General features: G+C 39.8%; 1 protein-coding gene and 1 pseudogene across 1 annotated transcript; both read left to right on the top strand.

The window, feature by feature from the left end:
* The first annotated feature begins 655 nt into the window (after positions 1 to 655).
* pop4 (POP4 homolog, ribonuclease P/MRP subunit) lies at positions 656 to 10,742 on the top strand. Its single transcript, XM_075466819.1, has 7 exons — positions 656 to 793; positions 5,679 to 5,734; positions 7,092 to 7,321; positions 8,247 to 8,324; positions 8,422 to 8,483; positions 8,962 to 9,063; positions 9,647 to 10,742. Exons 1-7 carry the CDS (start codon positions 784 to 786, stop codon positions 9,781 to 9,783), a joined length of 675 nt encoding a protein of 224 aa, XP_075322934.1. The 5' UTR covers positions 656 to 783; the 3' UTR covers positions 9,784 to 10,742.
* Positions 10,743 to 10,829: 87 nt separating this feature from the next.
* LOC142380368 (pleckstrin homology domain-containing family F member 2-like) lies at positions 10,830 to 14,934 on the top strand (annotated as a pseudogene).
* The last annotated feature ends 2,540 nt before the right edge of the window (positions 14,935 to 17,474 follow it).

Genomic DNA, 17,474 nt, shown 5'->3' with positions numbered 1-17,474 from the left:
CTGCCTAAAGTAATGTATTGTTGAGCTGTACGCTGTTTTGGAAGTCTTTTGAAAGGGTTTAACAAGCCAAACCAAATAACTCATAACCTGTAATTCCGTCACTGCCTGCACAGTCTTAAAGAATATTAAAGAATAGCCAGTCACCAAGTTTTACTTTATGGATCCTTGTCAATACATACAAGAATAAGACACTGAGGTCATTTTGATTCCCTCTGAAAGGGGCACTGTAGACAATGCCAGAGCAGACTAAGAATAGTTAAACAAGAAGTAAAAAAACAAAAGAAGGCATACATACAGGTATTACTGTTAACCATGGTTCAGGATGGAGTAATCAAGCAGAAAGTAGGAGTAACTGAGAACAAGGAAACAAACTGATGAAATGAAACAAGAGTACAGGGCATGAAATAGAGATCCAATGGGAACTGGACACAGAAATCCTGAAATCTGAATAACAAAAATAACACAAACGGAACCAAAAATCTGCAGACACTGACAGTGGCAGCAAAAGCACAAAGACATTCACATTACTCACGAGGGAGGTTATCCTTTGTGTACATGTACGGTCTGTGCGGGAGTCTACTGTAGAGTCACTGTAGGAGGTAACTACATCCACAAGGTGGCAGTAGTGCGACATTTCAAAGAGCAAGCCACCGGAAAAATTAAACAAAAAGAAGAAGGACAGGAAGGAAGAGAGTGGCACATTTATTGAAAACATTTTAATGTTATTTTACTTTGTTGGACCCCCAAAGAGTCTCCAATTTAGATACATTATCAGAAACACTCATGATGGATGGTAAGTGTTTGGGAGAGGGAGGTAAAGTCACGGCTTTTTCTTTTACGGAGTTAGCGTCAACACAATTCGTGGACTGTGTCTCACAGCTGTGCCTTATTTCTCTCATAAAGGTTATTTTGTGGTCAGTTTACCACGTGGGAAAACTCCGAGATAATAAAATAAATAAATAAACTTAGCAGTTTTGATCTCTCTCATTCCCTGATGTAACTGTAAATTGTTGCCTATAGTTGTGACTTGAACTACGTTCGACAAAGAAAATAGTCCCAAAGCATCAAAACATGTGATTGTTGGGCTTTAAATATCTTTATATTTTTTAATTATGATGTAGGCAGCAGTCGAAGGTGAAAGTCTTACAACATATAATGCTTAAAAAGAAACGGGTTCATCACACCACACCAGAGCAATGACAGCTGGACATGGTGAGGAGGAAAGGAAATTCCCCTCACATATATTACAAACTGGTGATAAAAACTGTGCAGAACTGGTCCAATGTTAGAAAAGAACACTAGTCTTGCAGAGTAATAAGAGGAGCAGTTGTCCTTTAATCATTTATCCTTTTATTAGGGACCGAGCAGTGAAACTGCAAGGACCCTATTGTATCTGTAAGGTTTATTATTATTCTTTCTTTCTTTCTTTCTTTCTTTCTTTCTTATTCTTTGCAAAAGGTATGCGAAAACTCTTGAAATTTTGCGAGCGCCACCTGCCAGTCGACGACATGAAAGAATCTAAACTTTATAGTTTTGGGAGTCGCTCATTGACTCTGTAGCGCCCCCTACGATGGTTAAAAATGGTGCCCGCAATGGGGTTAGTTTCGCGGAGGACGACGAAATTCGGTACACTCATTCATCATGCCAAGACGCACAAAAAAGTCTCAGGCCGCCATGGTCCCACGTCCACAGGAAGTCGGCCATTTTGGATGGAAAGTGCGTTTTCGTGCCATTTTTGACCGATTCCACACCTTGTATAAGATCGAACTTGTCCTACAGATTTAATGCTACAGACTTCAAACTTGGCCAGGTTACTCTTAAGACATGGAGGGAAAAATTCATTGGCCAACTTTTTCAAAACTTAAAGGGCGTGGCCGTGGCGACGCCTCAAAGTTTGATGACTCGCCATCACTCGCCACGAAAAATTAAGTTGCTTATAACTTCCACATACATAATCCAATCTTTCCCAAAGTTCAACCGGTGATTGCTGGACCCAGCCTGAACGCGCACATATAAAATAGTGACATCCACCTATAGCGCCACCTGCTGGTGGTTGGAAATTTCTTTTTTTTTCCACACCTCGCATTTTATCAAACTCCTCCTACAGATTTCATGCTACAAGCTTCAAACTTTGCCAGGTTACTCTTAAGACATGGGGGGAAAAAATCATTGATCAACTTTTTCAAACCTCAAAGGGCGTGGCCGTGGCGACGCCTCAAATTTATGACTCGCCATAAAAAATGAAGTCGCTTATAACTCCCACAAACATTATCCAATCTGTCCCAAACTTCATACGGTGAATGCTGGACCCAGCCTGAATGTGTACATATAAAATAGTGACATCCACCTACAGCGCCACCTGCTGGTGGTTGGAAATGTCTTTTTTTTTTTCCACACCTCGCATTTGATCAAACTCCTCCTACATATTTAATGCTAAATGCTTCAAACTTGGCAAGGCTACTCTTAGGATATGGGCCGAAAAAATCATTGGCGAACTTTTTCAAAACTTAAAGGGCGTGGCCGTGGCGACGCCTCAAATTTATGACGCGCCATGAAAAATTAAGTCGCTTATAACTCCCACATACATTATCCAATCTGTCCAAAACTTCATACGGTGAATGCTGGACCCAGCCTGAACGTGCACATACAAAAAAGTGATATCCACCTACAGCGCCACCTAATGGTGGTCGGAAACTTCATTTTTTTTCCACACCTCTTATTTGATCAAACTCCTCCTATATATTTCATGCTAAAATCTTCAAACTTGGCCAGGTTACTCTTAAGACATGAGGGCAAAACTTCATGGAGAAACTTTTCCAAACTCTGAACGGTGTGGGCGTGGCCAGAGGTGAAAATCGTGTGATGGCGTTTGTAATATGAAAGCCTTATCATCATCGTAAAGTTATGAAACTTGGTACACACGTCCACCCTGATGACCTCGTACGTATGTAAAGGGTATTGTGTGTGGGCGGAGCAAATGGCTCAGTGGCGCCCCCTAGAAATTTTCAAAAACCCCTTTGCATTGGGGTTATTGCTTGCTCGTACGTACGCAATGGAAATCGTGCGCTTGGGCAGAGCTGCGCGACTACGGCATCCAGCGCATGCCCCAACGTGCGCACATCCAACGTACGCACACCTCGGTCCCGCTCACAGCTGCTTGCAGCTTTCTAGTTCTGCTTTTCTTTTGTATGTTCTTTGTCAGTTAAACAATTTAAGTAAAGAAGATGAATGACCTCCTTTAACGTTAAATGTAGCAGCTGTAGAAAGAGTTTTTCTTATATAACACTTTTAATGATGATGTTTGTTGTTCAGTAGAGTGGCAGAAAAGCCCAGCACAGACAGCCCTGCAGACTGCAGGGGCTCATCAGGCGGGTTTGCCTTCTTTTTGGTCTCTCTGACAGTTGTTCTGGCGCTTCTTATTTCATATGGACAGTTTGGTTTCCATGTGGCTTTACTGTAAATCTAGGTGTTGGATTACATGTGTGGCAGTCACAGTGTCATGTAAGAAAACCTCTTTTATGTAACTTCAGAATTGTAAAATTTCTATATCAATTTTATCGATACTGCGATACATATCGATATTTCGTTTCCCGATAAAGTATTGATTTTTCAGCCGCAAGTATCGATTTTTTTTTTTAATTTAATTTTAATTCTTTTTTTTTAAAAGCAAACTTTATTGAAAAGTCAGACGTTACAATTATTGAAAACACAGAACATTAAGGTAATACAATACAATGCCAGGGGGTCACATTATACAAAACAGTGATAAATTAGTTCATAAAAATGTTATATAAAGTGCACAGCTCTCGCGTTTGTGACATGTTCGTTTGTTTGTGTTTGTCTGGCTGTGTTGTCCTTCCGGTTCAAAGGTTGGACCACCAATCCAATCAGCGACGATTCATGTCAAATCGCACTGTCCCTTTTTTCCCCCCGGAAAATGATCTAAGTGTATCGAATCGTGTCGTATGGAATCGAGTCGTATGGAATCATATCGAGTTGTATTGAATCGAGTCGTATCGTATCGTATCATTGGCTGGATATCGTGTATCGTGAGATTAGTGTATCGCTACAGCCCTAGTTATCATGGTAATAGTTAGTTCCTAGCTGCCATCAGTGTCATTAGCCGCTTTCGGACAGACCATTCTAAGAAAGTAGTTATCAGAACTACCCTCCTCGAATTTCGTTCTGATAACTGTCCTTCCCCAGCGGAACTGTTTCAGTCTGCATTCGCACATGAGTCGGGACCTGATAGGGACTGATGCGCCGCGCGCAGCCGTCTGCTTCAGTGACGTGTTAGCCGTTAGCCGTTTAGCGCTACATTCAAACACAAAACAAAACGGTAAAAGTAATGAGAGTAGAAAAACACCACCAAGAAGCTAATATGGAGAGTGGGGAGGCCACTGTGTTTATGGTCTGCATGATGGTGATATTAATCATGGACAATCACATCAGGCGTCTAATATCGAGGCTGGAAAAGCTCACAGAGAGAGTCAGGAGATACTTTTTCATTTCATGAAGGAAGAAAGGAGAGCAGAGCGCTGCAGACAAATGAGACCAGTGTAAGTTTAACTTATTAAACACCCGCTGGTTGTGTCTGTGTTGTAAGAGTATAACATTTCAGCCGTGATAGCATGACATGGGGCGTAGCTACCGACCACCACACACCTCCGTCAGATCGTTCTATAAGAACTATGAAAAGACCCGACCTCGGAGAAGGAGCTAAATAGTTATAGGAACTAAGGGAGAAAGCCCCGAGTTCCTGTATGTCCGAACACGGGAGAAAACGGCCCCGCGGATTAAAAGGTTATTAGAACTGCCAATGGTTCCTACAGTCCGAAAGCGGCTATTGTCCTACTGTCCTAAAACAAATCTACTTTTTCTTATAGGGAGAACATTTCTGGATTAGCACACAAACACATACGGTCATTCTCATTGTCTTTCCCCAGCTCTCAGGTGACTTTTTATCCTCAAACCTGTTAGCAGAATAATATGAGAGGCCTTTATAGTCAGATAAATAATTCCAATCCAAAGTAAGACCGCAGAACACAGTCCACTACATCCCTGTCCATCTTCAGTGAGCTTGGGCCTTGAGAGGGCAGCTACACTTTTGGATCTTGTCTATATATAGACTGCATGGAAGAGTTTTAATTTGGTTAACGGTTTTCAGAAGAAATGGATCTGAGCCTGTGAAGCAATCACCGCCACAGAACCATTTTTCTTTGTAAAGCAGACATTTAAAGGTTAAATCATTCATTGTGTTGTTCTACATTTTACAAATTTACAAAAGGACCCGTCAACTCAGTCACATGATATACATATTCAGACATGATCAAAATTTAATGGGACACTTTAAAATATAAATTAGAATTTGCTGTCAATCGTCACTTATGTAATATTATTACACTATATGTGTAAGTAAGAAGTCAGTAACATTTTGCTGATATGGTCACACATCACTCTGTGCATCATTTATTTAGCAAATGTTATCACCTTGCTACTTCTAAATGTAGCCCTAACCCTTCACTTAAACTGAACATAGAATGTCGAAGCAGTTAAGATAATAGTTTATAACTACTAAAATAATATTATTTATCTTGTTGTGGCAGCTTGCTGCTCTTTACCTCCTGTAATGGCCAGTTCCGTGTCGTGTCTGATACCAGATTTGTTTGTTTCAACAGAATCACTTGTTCGATCCACAATTCCTCGAGAGATGGTTAAAGTTCTTGGTGTTGAGGTAAGCAGACGCTCTTCAGCAGATATGTTATGCAGTGTTACTGTGCATTTCATAATCCACATATTCTGTATCACCTCAAATAATCCCAAAACGTAGCTTTACAGAAAATCACATGAGATTTAGGGCCTGGCTATGATCACTTTGACTTGTCAACATGTGAATCCTATCCAACTATTTTCATAGCCATCTTGTTATGTTTGATTTTTCTTTTTAAGCAAAACTAACTAAAATAAGTTTTCTCTCTGTTTTCCTTTACTTATTTATTTATTTTCTCTCTACTTTGTGCTCTAAGCAGGGGAACTAAAACGACAGGCCATTTTGGGTTATTGGTCGAAAGTAACAAAACATTAGATTCTGAAAAGGGGAATTTTCACTATGAACTGACATTGTATCCATAAAATGATTTTGAAACAATCCTGAAAATGGTTGTAGAAGCTTTCTACAGATTTGTATTTATAAAAGCAGACTGAGTGTGTGTTGGGAAATAAACTGCAGCACGATGACAGATTAAGTCTAAAGCAGTTATTGTTGATTTGTAAAACATGCTTGATGCATGTTTTACATCCAGCACACCTTCCAGTAATGGAAAATGTTGACATTGCCAACTCATATATTTCCTTTTGTTGTTTTTATTTTATTAATATTCCATTCAAACAAGCTCCACTAAACTCAGAGGCCGTTTCTCAATATGCGTACTTGTCTTTACTTGCGTACTCGTGTACTTCTGAAACGTCATCACTGAAGGACCAAGTACTGTTCCAATTCAAAGTACGCATCCAGTAAAGGAAGTTCCACATTCCCGGATGTGTGCTTGCTCTGCCCATTTTATCCAGTTTGCTTCTATGGTGACTTGGGAAAACTTCAGACAGCTTGCTATCCTAGAAAGCAGTGCGGCACGAGCGATGATGCTATTCGCCTGCTCCTCCTCCGCATCTTGGCTCTTCGCTCCCGTATCTCCCTCCTCAGCTTCACCGCTTCCTCTTCAGCTTTGAAATAAAGCACTCCAACAGCAGCAGCTGCAACCACAGCTCGGACCATTTTCAGTATTTTCTAAAAGTTTGATTTTTTTTTTTTTTGCTGTTCAAAACGCACAAGGGCATCAAGCAGAGTGGCAGCAGAAAAATCTAAAACTTTTTGGCGGCAACGTCAACTTACTTCCATTTGGAATGGAAGTACGCTTCCATTCCAAATGCACAATGAGCGTACTTGTGTGCTCAGAAGTCCGTACTTCTGAAAAGTCCATACTTGTAAGCACACGAGTACAGACTTGCGTACTTGGGTATTGAGAAACGGCCAGAGTTTGACCAGACTGGCCTTCATTTAGAATTCTGTGCAGAATATATTGTCTTGTTTCCAGCCTCAGAGCAGCTCTAAGGCAGCAGCGTTCACCGAGGCATTCCTGAAGAGCAGCATTCGGCAGCCTTGGCGCCACGATTTGAAGAGCATGCTAGCTCACAAGGCTGTGATCCTGGGCTACACCAGGCCTAAGAAAGAAAAAACGAAGAGAAACAGCAAGAAAGCCAAAGGACTAAATGCACGTCAGAAAAGGGCCAAGAAGATCTTCCAGATTAAAGCTGAACACCAGAGGTTGGTCAGGAGTCTGATGACTCAAAAGCTTATTGTGCTCTATAAGTAGAGGGGGGAACTGTTATGCTGTGTGTACACCAAGAGCGACCTACGCTACCTGAGCGCCGGAAATCATTATTTCTCTATGGAGGGTGAGCTACCTGGGCTACCAGAGCGGATTCTCCAGTGGCGAAGAGAACTGCGCTACCAGAGCGGATTCAAGCGATTAAACTCATTCTAACATTATGGTAATGAGCTATGACGCGTTTCGGCGAAAACCAATGACAATCCACAGATTGTAGGGGTCCGACAATCTGCGGGGTTCGCGGAAACAGGCGTGGAAACTTTAGTTCCTATCCAAACAATAGTCTTTTAATCTTGAGACTGTTGCAATTGCCGTGTCGAGTGCTTCAATACAATAGTGTAGTAACCCCACGCATACCTTTCTCACTGCAATTAAGTTTTATTTTGGATTTGTTTCGGATTTTATTTCGAATTTAGTTTATTTTTCACAGCTTTCTCTGCTATTCCTGCTCTTCTCAGATGTACCTAATGTAGTTTTACATAATTTGTAACGTGATGTATATCTTGTATAACAAATTGTAAATAACAACACGTTTATTCGTGTCCCTGCCCTCTCTTTCCTCATGTTTTTTTCCGCGGGGGTGCTGCACAGCCGCGGGGCCTTTAAAAATTGAACATTCTAAATGTGACGTCACGAGCTACCAAAGCAAATTCTCAAGCGAAGCTTCTCCAGCTACCTCCGCTACCAGGTAGCGTAGGTCGCTCTTGGTGTACACGCAGCATTAGGAACTTCTGCATTGCCGTGACTCAATCTGTTACTCAGTTTTCTGTTTAAAACTGATGTCAGTATTTTCCTCGTTTCTTTGCTTTTCTAGATCTTCCTATTACCCCAGCATCATTATCATTGTCATTTTAATTGCAGATATGAGCTTTTCTTGCCTTTACATCAACTCTGGAGACAGTACATTGTTGACCTGTGCAGTGGATTAAAGCCAACCAGGTAAAGTAGTTTGGAGCTCCACACACTGCCTTTCCTTATTAGCTGCTCACTTTAGTTTACTTTTTAATGCTCATATCATTCTCCTGCTGTTTTACAGCAGCCCTCAGTTTGTGCAGCAGAAGCTTCTGAAGGCAGATTTCCACGGTGCCATCATCTCAGGTGCATTTAAAATTCTCTCCGAAGTTAACATCTTAGTAACTGGAGTCAGTAACAATATCCCATGTTTTAAAGGGGAACTGCGGTAATTTCAACATTAAGCCTCTTTTCTGAGTCGTCTGCAATGTTTTAGAACCCCCCATACCGCTTTTTTGATGTTTACTGCTGTCTACAGTATTTGCCTAATTTTGATAGAATGGCAAGTCATGCGCATGTCTAGAAAGGTCCGTAAAAGCACCATAAACGTCCGTTTCCAAAATAATCAACTCATCGGAGTGGTTACTGGTGTGCACTGGTAATTCATATCAAATTTCGTTGCGAAAAGTTGCTTCTGTCGTGTTTTATTTGGCAGCTCGTTCATGCTCGAACTATTTTCTTAGCGGTGGCAGAGTAATATCAACGAACATCCAGTACAAAATGTCAGTGAGTCCATGTCTGTAAGCCCTGCTGTAACAACGCTTTGATGTGTTCACTGTTCCAGTGGTCCGATCTAAATGTCCATCTTACGTGGGGACTACAGGGATTCTTGTGCAAGAGTTCAAACATGTCTTCAAAATCATCACCAAAGAGGACAAACTGAAAGGTCAGAAGCCTGGATGTGACTCACAACTTACCTTAACCATGGTTAGCCTTTGCTTACAGCAGCTGCACTTACTGACTTTGTTAATGAAATTGTCTTACCTTTGCACAAAGATGCATAACAGTAGAACATGTTGACCTTTTTAACAGCAAACATTTTGTATTGCTACAACAAAAGAGATCAGGCGAGTAGATAACTGAATGAGTGTACTTAATGCAGTTAAACGAGTTTCGGTGTTCTGCAGACTGGTTTGGTGTTGGACACAGTTGGAGGAAGTGAGCTATCACTAATGCAATCATTTCATCTGTGCTTTTTGTAGAAGAAGTAGAAGACGTAGTTTAAAAAGATCCCCTGCTGTGACTAATCAGTTTAAGATTGAATATAATTTCATGTGTATTACCTACAAGAACCTACAATAAGCAGGTTGTATTATTATTAAAGACTGGTATTGTTAATGTTCAACGACAAAACTATGGGCTGTCTGCAATGTTGATAGACAGTGTTGATTTATATGCGATGACATTTGTTAACACATTTGCTAATCTTTTTTCTTCTTTCATACATCCCTCTGCTTGCTTTTGGACAGTGATTCCTAAGAGGAACAGTGTGTTTGCCGTCGAGATCAAAGGCTTCGTTTCATACATCTATGGAAGCAAGTTTGAGCAGCGAGCCAGCGAACGCTCTGCCAAGAAGTTTAAAGTGAAAGGGACCATTGACCTTTAAAGGCACTTTGTGTCACCACAGCATCATACGTGCTGCAGCGGGAGAGACTTTAAACCTACGCCCTCTGCTCCCATCGGTCATTCGAGCACTCCAACAACAACCATACGGTCACAAACTGTCACCTTATTTTTAAAGAGATACTCCAGTAATTTTGCAGGCTAGAGATAATCTTACTTGCCACAGGAAATACTCAAGCAGTTTAATCTACCCGGTGTATAATGTCTGTAGATATGTGAGATCTCAGAACATAATCCTGATAACCTGATAATCCTGAGAAAACAAGGTTTTCTCAGCAAGGAATACTGCATTACAAGGTATGGAGTTGGAAAGACATGGACATTGAATGGCTGTAAGATAACGCAGAGATGCTTTTGAGCTGACAAGTCTTGGATCCAGCCGTGTTGGACATCGACTCATACCAGACACTAAACTGTAAGAACAAGAGATTAAGTGCAGGTTGATGTTTTGTATTGGGGCCTTGTTAAAAATCAGTTCCCCAGCCATCTGCTGCTGTGGCATGAAGGCCTCTGCCCTGTTGGCACAGTATGTCTGAAGGCAGTAATAACACACAACTCTCTGCATTATTCTGTCTCTTCCAAACACTTTTCTGTTCAGTTCAGCTTTACTGAGCAGAGTGAGCAACCTAAAACCTTTCTGCAAATGAATCTGCATCCTTGTTTTCATTAGAATTGACGTTTACCCAATCTTTTAAAAGAACCCTCGGTTTGGAGAGAATGAACTTTTTAGTTTTGTTATGTTTTTGTTAAATTTTTTGTATTTGAAATGCTTTGTTTATCTGACTTTGAAAAGTGGGGGATGGATAAGGCATTTGTTGTGATAGCACACTTCTCTTGTCATAGGAAATATTACTCAGGGCTTCCTTGTTCCTGTTTTCTGTCAGAAAATGTGTAACACTGGTGTCTGAGAAATTTTTGTAAGTAAAAACCACTGAAACGTCATGGCTCCTTGGACTTCCTTGTTAACTCCCACGATGAGAAAAGTGGTCAAACCACTAATCCAGTCTGCTGAGCTAGACCTGCCAATGGTTTTAACACTGACAGAGCCTTACACAACAGTGTTGTTTAGGGTTTGATACATAGGAGTGCGTGGTTTCCCTCAGATCTCATTAGTCAATAGTGCAGAATCTTGAATTTCAGGCTTGTTTTTGTTATATCTGAGAGCCTTGCAAGCAACGTACCCCCATGCTCCCTGGGTGCTGTGAATGGCTGCCCACCGCTCTGGTGTATGGCATCTGTCTCTATGAGTGTGTGACCCTGTGCATGTGCATGTGTGTGTTCAACAGGTGCCATCTTGGATGGGTTAAATGCGGAGGAGTAGTTTCGTGTATTTCCCTGTATCTACACGACAATAAATCTGATCTTTTCAGTCTTGTATCTTTTAAGCATCCTGAGAGGACATTTGTTTTGATTCGGCACTATAGAAGTAAAACTGAATTTAATTATTATTACTGATTGATTCTAATTCATCTTCTTGAAAAAAATCAAAAATCTAAATCTTCATTGAGTTTAAAAGGAAACACCAGGGACGTGGGTCAGGAGAAAAACAGTGAAGGAGGTGGAGCTAGTTTCTTGATTCTTGATTGCATTGCAATGAATTGGCTTTTAATTGGCTTGAATTTGCCTGTATGTTTGAAGTGTCCTGAGATGACGTTTGTTGTAATTTAGCACACTCTAAATAAAACTGAATTGAATTGAACTATGCCATTCAGAAACGGGCCTCAGACAAATTGACATGAGAAGCACGTGTACAGATAATTGAATGAATCCTGAAATCCTCAGGGCTGCATTAATCTTGTATTTTTCCGACTGGTCTGCACTGACCGACTGGCCATCTTGAATAAAGTGGAGCAATATAATTGGAATAATTTGTGGTTGTTTATACAGTAAAAAGGAACAATGCTGTCCAAATGAATGTCATTTTCTTCAAATTTTTGTTTTGGCATCCTGGCTTTTGTTCGGTGCCTTTTTTTCGATGCTAAATTAAATAATTGACGTAAAACTTATTTAAAACTTCACTAAAATACAAATGACATTTCCTTTAATGAAAGACTCACAGAACCAAGCTTGCTACCACAGGTAGGAATGTTGTGTCCCACGTCTAAGTAGATCTTTTTTGTTGTCAGTACAGTCCTTTCTTTGTGATCAATAGATAAAACTCAAATAGAGTGAATTTTTAGCTGCACAGCAACAAAGAGCAGGATTTTGAAAATCTTTGTGGTATTCTGTAAAAGCGGGCATTTACTCCCAAAGACTTTCTGTAGTGTTTTTCTCTGAATTCAAATTCAGCTCACGCCTCTCTTGCTTCTTGCGTAACGTGTTCCTGAAAGCTCTACCTCTTTGGAAAGCCCCATCTTGTCAGTGCAAGCTAAGGGTATAAATACCTCTGCAGAGCTCCTTGTCTTCTTATAAAGGCGAAAGAAACACAAGATATCATACCATAAGGGCCTATCAACAAGCAATCAGCAAAACCTCTCTGACAGCTGCAGCATAAACACTCCTGTTGACTTGTCAGATAGGGACCATGACGGAACGGTTGGCATTTGCTCAGGAGAATCGTGAACGGATCCAGGCTATTGAGAACTCATTTGGACCAACAGGAAAGACGCTGTTTCAGGCAGAACGGGTTCTGATTGGAGAAGGCAGGCTAAAGAAGCAGAGCCGCCGGGGGCCACAGCCTAAAATCTTTTTCCTCTTTAATGATGTGCTTGTGTACGGCAGCATCATTCTGAACGGCAGATGGTACAAAAAGCAGCAGATCATCCCTTTAGGTGAGTAACTCCTCTTCTGCAGAGCACTTCATCCAACTAGAAAAGAAAACTGCATCAAAAATCCATTAGACACTGTGTGTTAGCTGATGAGGATAAGACGAAGCCAAGTGAATGCATTCGCTGCCAACTGTCTATGCTCTTGTTCAGCTGTAACACTACAGAGCTTTTTCAGATGTTCTGTTGTGGCAAACTCATCTTGACATGCCTTCAGCACATGCTCACGCTCCTGTCATGACTTGCGTGCCCTAATATATCTTTTCTTTCAAATTTGATTTCAGAGGACATCCTGCTGGAGGACCTGGAGGATGGCAATAAAATGGAGAACCAGTGGTTGATTCGCACCCCACGAAAGTCTTTCTACGTAGCAGCTGCTTCGTTCGAAGAGAAGCAAGCCTGGATTGAACATATAAAAGATTGTCAGGTCCGACTGCTACGGAAGAGCAACCGCAGTCTCAGGACAATTTTTGCAGTTAGCTGGATCCCTGACCGGGCCTCTGCCATCTGCATGCGTTGTTCCGGCAAGTTTACTGTGACCCAGCGTCGACATCACTGTCGAAAGTGCGGCTTTGTGGTCTGTGGGGCCTGTTCCAAGGACAGAGCCGTGGTCGGACACATTCACCCTACTAAGCAGTTAAGGGTATGCACCATGTGTTTCTCCAGTCTTCTAAGTTCAGAGGGAGAAACCCAAGAAAAGATCCGTCTGAGGGGGGACAGCACCGGCAAGACAAGTTCAGATGAAGATGAGGTGGAGGGGTCCAGTGAAGAGGAGGAGGCAGAGGAAAATGATCAGCATCATGACCCCAGCAGGTGGCCAGAGTCCTGGTCCACACGTTTATCTCAAACCAGAGCATATTAAGCTTTAAACAGAGACACATTGAGGGTGCTCAGACAAAACCTGGTACCAGACGTTTGACCTTGAACATGGACTCATTGTACCAGCATATACTGACGCAATACTGTGCAGCTATATGAAGTCTGAGCCAGTTCTCAACTAGTCAAGACATGGCAAGGCAATGTTTTGTATAAACTGTCTTTATCTGTGTAATTGTTTCCCAGTTCTTTTAATATTATGTAGAAAAACTGCTGTTGGGAAGTTGCTCCTTTTTCTTTCATTATTGTGAAAACTGATTTTTGATAGAACACTTGAGGCAGACTGCAGTTTGCCCAACTACATTAAGATTTAATTCCTCTACCACGCCAATATGTTTGTCAAAGTTTGTTTAAATAGGAATGTATGAACTGTAAAGTGAAAGTTTGAACTGAAAATCAGTTTTACCTTTGTCTATGAAATGGATTATGAATAAAAAAGAAACAAGAAATAAATGTCCATGATGATACCAGTTTTATTTAGCTGAGAGTTAGTAACCAGACTGGAACACCTGGTTACTAACATCTAGTTACTATACTTGAAAATGTACTTGACAAATGACATATTAACCTACTTTATTGCATAAACTCAAAAAACAAAGTACATCTTATTTCTAACTGTGAAGAAGTTGATTGTCCATGGAATCAACAATATTTAGAGAAAAATATAATTACAGTAAAAAAAACGTCTACCATATTGATATATTTGATATATAGTATACTTTTTCCCCCAGTCTCTTAACAGAACTGACGTGTAGACTGTAACGTATCTCCACATTTCCTGCTGTTACAAATAAGTTTTAAAGACCAATAGTCTGATTATCTCTAGCAATTCATTCAATTAGTCTGTATTAGATAACTATATTTATCTTATCAGTCTTCAGTATTGATATGTGTTCTTAAAATTGTTTAGGGATTCAATTATTTTCATTTGTGCACTCTGAACAAAATGTTACACAATGATGAAAAACCAAACCAATAAAACTGAACTAAGCTACTGGATGTTATTCATTTGGGTCGTGATCAAAAAGGCACACAGTATTAGGACTGAAGTTATCACTCTGCAGGCATTTATTTAAAAAAAAAACAGAAATGTATAGAGCGTGTTTTACAGTGAATAGAATAGATATATTACAAAGCAAAGCAGGAAATGTTGAGGAATTAAACTCGTTTTGTAGATGACACTGAAAAGCCATCTCAGCTCAGCTGAATGGAGGGTCTTTGGTTTAATCACTGAATCTGTCTTTTCCTGTTGTTTGTCAGTGGTGTGTTTATCATTTACTGGGTGTGGTGGTTCATGGTTGGAATTATGTTAAATTGTCACAGTCGCGATACCTTGGTAAATAAAGATGAATCACCACAACTCTGGAACTTCCCCTTTTCCCTCATCAACCTTGTGATGGGGTAAAATTCAGAAAAAATCCCCCTTTCCACACACCTTTTTATCCTTTAACATTGTAGCACCCAAGCATATAAATAATCATTGAAAAATATAATTTTGGCTCTTTTTTTTGGGTGGGAATAAACCAATATTTTTAGAATTTTTGGAATTGGGCTATTTTTGATCATTTTAGGCAATGTTGCATATTTGCAACTGTGGGCTTTCCTGATTAATTTTGTAATAATACAATTTGGAGACCTGACCTCCCATTACCGCTGTGAAAGGTGGACAAAGCAGACCACACCAAACGAGACCAGAACGAACTAGAACAGACCACCGCAAAGCCGAGTGTAATTCACTGACCCAAGAAAATGATTGCTGTGACAACATAAAATGCAATGTAAAAAAATATTACACATGAATGTAAATAATGTATGTAAATTAAAAAATCAAATAATGTAATGTAAATAAAAATATAATGTAAATAAATAAAAAGCTCGTTGCATATCTGCAACTGTGGGTGCTACAAGGTCTAAAATAGGTTTACGCTCTTATTTTCTTTTCCACAGAGTGAACGTCAGTACTCCACATAGACATATTTTTAGAACGCTATTGTTTAGACTCAATGACAATGAGCCACAGCTTTGACTGTGGTGTCAAACCTGTTTGACTAAATTCCTTTTGGGAAAGATACGCTGCATAATATAAAGACATGATTCAAGTGTTTCAGAAAGAAAACACCTGTCCCTGACATAAGAATATCCTCATGGTTACTGGTTGATTTAATGAGGCATTCAGGTGCAATTTTTTCCCTTTAAACTTCCCCCTTTACACTTAGGAAGAAACAGTGTGCTGCTTCTAAGTCTTCAAACTGTGCTATGTTGACTGGATTACATATATGCCAAAACAGAAAGCCATTTTTCATGGACACATTCTAGATGAAGTCAACATGACTATGATTTTTTCCCAAACATTAGTGTTCAAGGCCCAAAATGTAAAAATATCGTACCCCAAAACAACACGTATGGGTATGTTTATGATGGCATCTTAAGTAATAATCAGCTACGTTAACTTTACGATTTTCTAACAGAGTACGAGATTAGGATTTTAAACAATATTTCATCTTGACAAGTGACATTATTTAAATACAATTAATCAATTCAATTAAAAACTAATGCAAGAATGCAAGAAGAAATTCAATGTACAATTCCATAGAAATTGAAGGGACCCTTTTTTTATATTTAGTACCTTTATTTTGGATACCTTAAAAGTGCTTGTTAACTGATCGTATTTTTCATAATAAAATGTTTATGCAGCTACACATGAAAGTAGTATCTAAACTGCAGACCATAGGAAAGTAAGAGATCTCTTAGTTTAAACCATCAGATTTCAGATAAACAAGAAGTAAATTGTGCAACGTTATGGTTTTGACTTACGTCACCTTCAAACATTGCACTGAACTTCTCGGACAAAAGCATTTCGTCTTTATTTTAAGAGATTTCAAAATGTAATCATATCGAAAAAAAATTGTTCTTCTTGGAGAAAAAGAGAGAATACATTTAATCATACTCCCTTAGGCATATTTTCAAATGGGAAATGTTACCATAAAGGTTCCCAGTTCGAATCATGGCTGGAGTCTTTCTTTGTGGACTTTGTATGTTCTCCCTGTGTATGCTTGGGTTCTCCCCGGTTACTCTGGCTTCTTCCCACAGTCCTAAAGATATCCATGTTCGTTAGGTTAATTGGTGATTCTAAATTGATTGTTGAAGTGAGGGTGAGCATGTATGGCTGTGATGGCCTGTCAACCTGTCCTTCCTCTCACCTTGTGGCAGCTGAGATAAGCTCCAGCTTCTCTGTGACTCTGAAAAGCCTGAAGCTGTAATTAAAAAAGCATCAACTTTGCCTATTGTGATGCTAATGCAAAAGACATCAGTTTAAATATCTGTGCCATTTGCTCTAAAATGTAACAGGAAGCTGTGTATTACACAGAGAATGGTCTAAAAATAGCTGGCTCTTTAGTCAGCTGTCAGTGTTAGCTTGTATTTCTGGTCCCTATTGTATTCTCAGTGTGCTTAGTGAAAGCTACCATTTACACACAGTTCAATTTACTCGTCGTAGATAGCGCTACACAGCCTTTGACAATAAGGGTCGTATTTCTGTTGTTTTATGTGTGGCATGATGTATGGGCTTAGATCTAAGATCTAATAATACTGATGACATTTGCTCATAATTTAGGTCGAAGATAGGCAGTATCTTATAACTCCAACTTGTAGTTCGAGATTACTTATGATCCAATATTCAAAGATTGGCATTTTGAAATTATGAAATGATTCTACTTAGCTACTACAGTGTTTATCTGCATCAATAATGATTAATATCAAAATTTTATGATTACATGATTTGATTTTGTTTTTTTATGACCCATATGGTCCCATTCCCAAGAATGCAAAGATATTTTTGCAGCCTTAATACCTCTAAGCAACAGCTGACTTTATGTGAATTGTTATGAAACATAGTGACCAACATGGTGACCTGGAGTCTGGGCTTATGAGAATCAGGAAAGAATCTTGACAATGGACAGAGTAGCCTTCCTGAAACTGAATTCATGACCTGTAACAATCTCTGCAACAATCAAAGTTTCATAAGCAAAGTGTA

Source organism: Odontesthes bonariensis, chromosome 1 (assembly GCF_027942865.1).
Source record: "Odontesthes bonariensis isolate fOdoBon6 chromosome 1, fOdoBon6.hap1, whole genome shotgun sequence".
NCBI lineage: Eukaryota > Metazoa > Chordata > Actinopteri > Atheriniformes > Atherinopsidae > Odontesthes > Odontesthes bonariensis.
The sequence above is the reverse complement of the archived record's forward strand: the minus strand, read 5'-3'. Positions and strand labels throughout refer to the sequence as shown.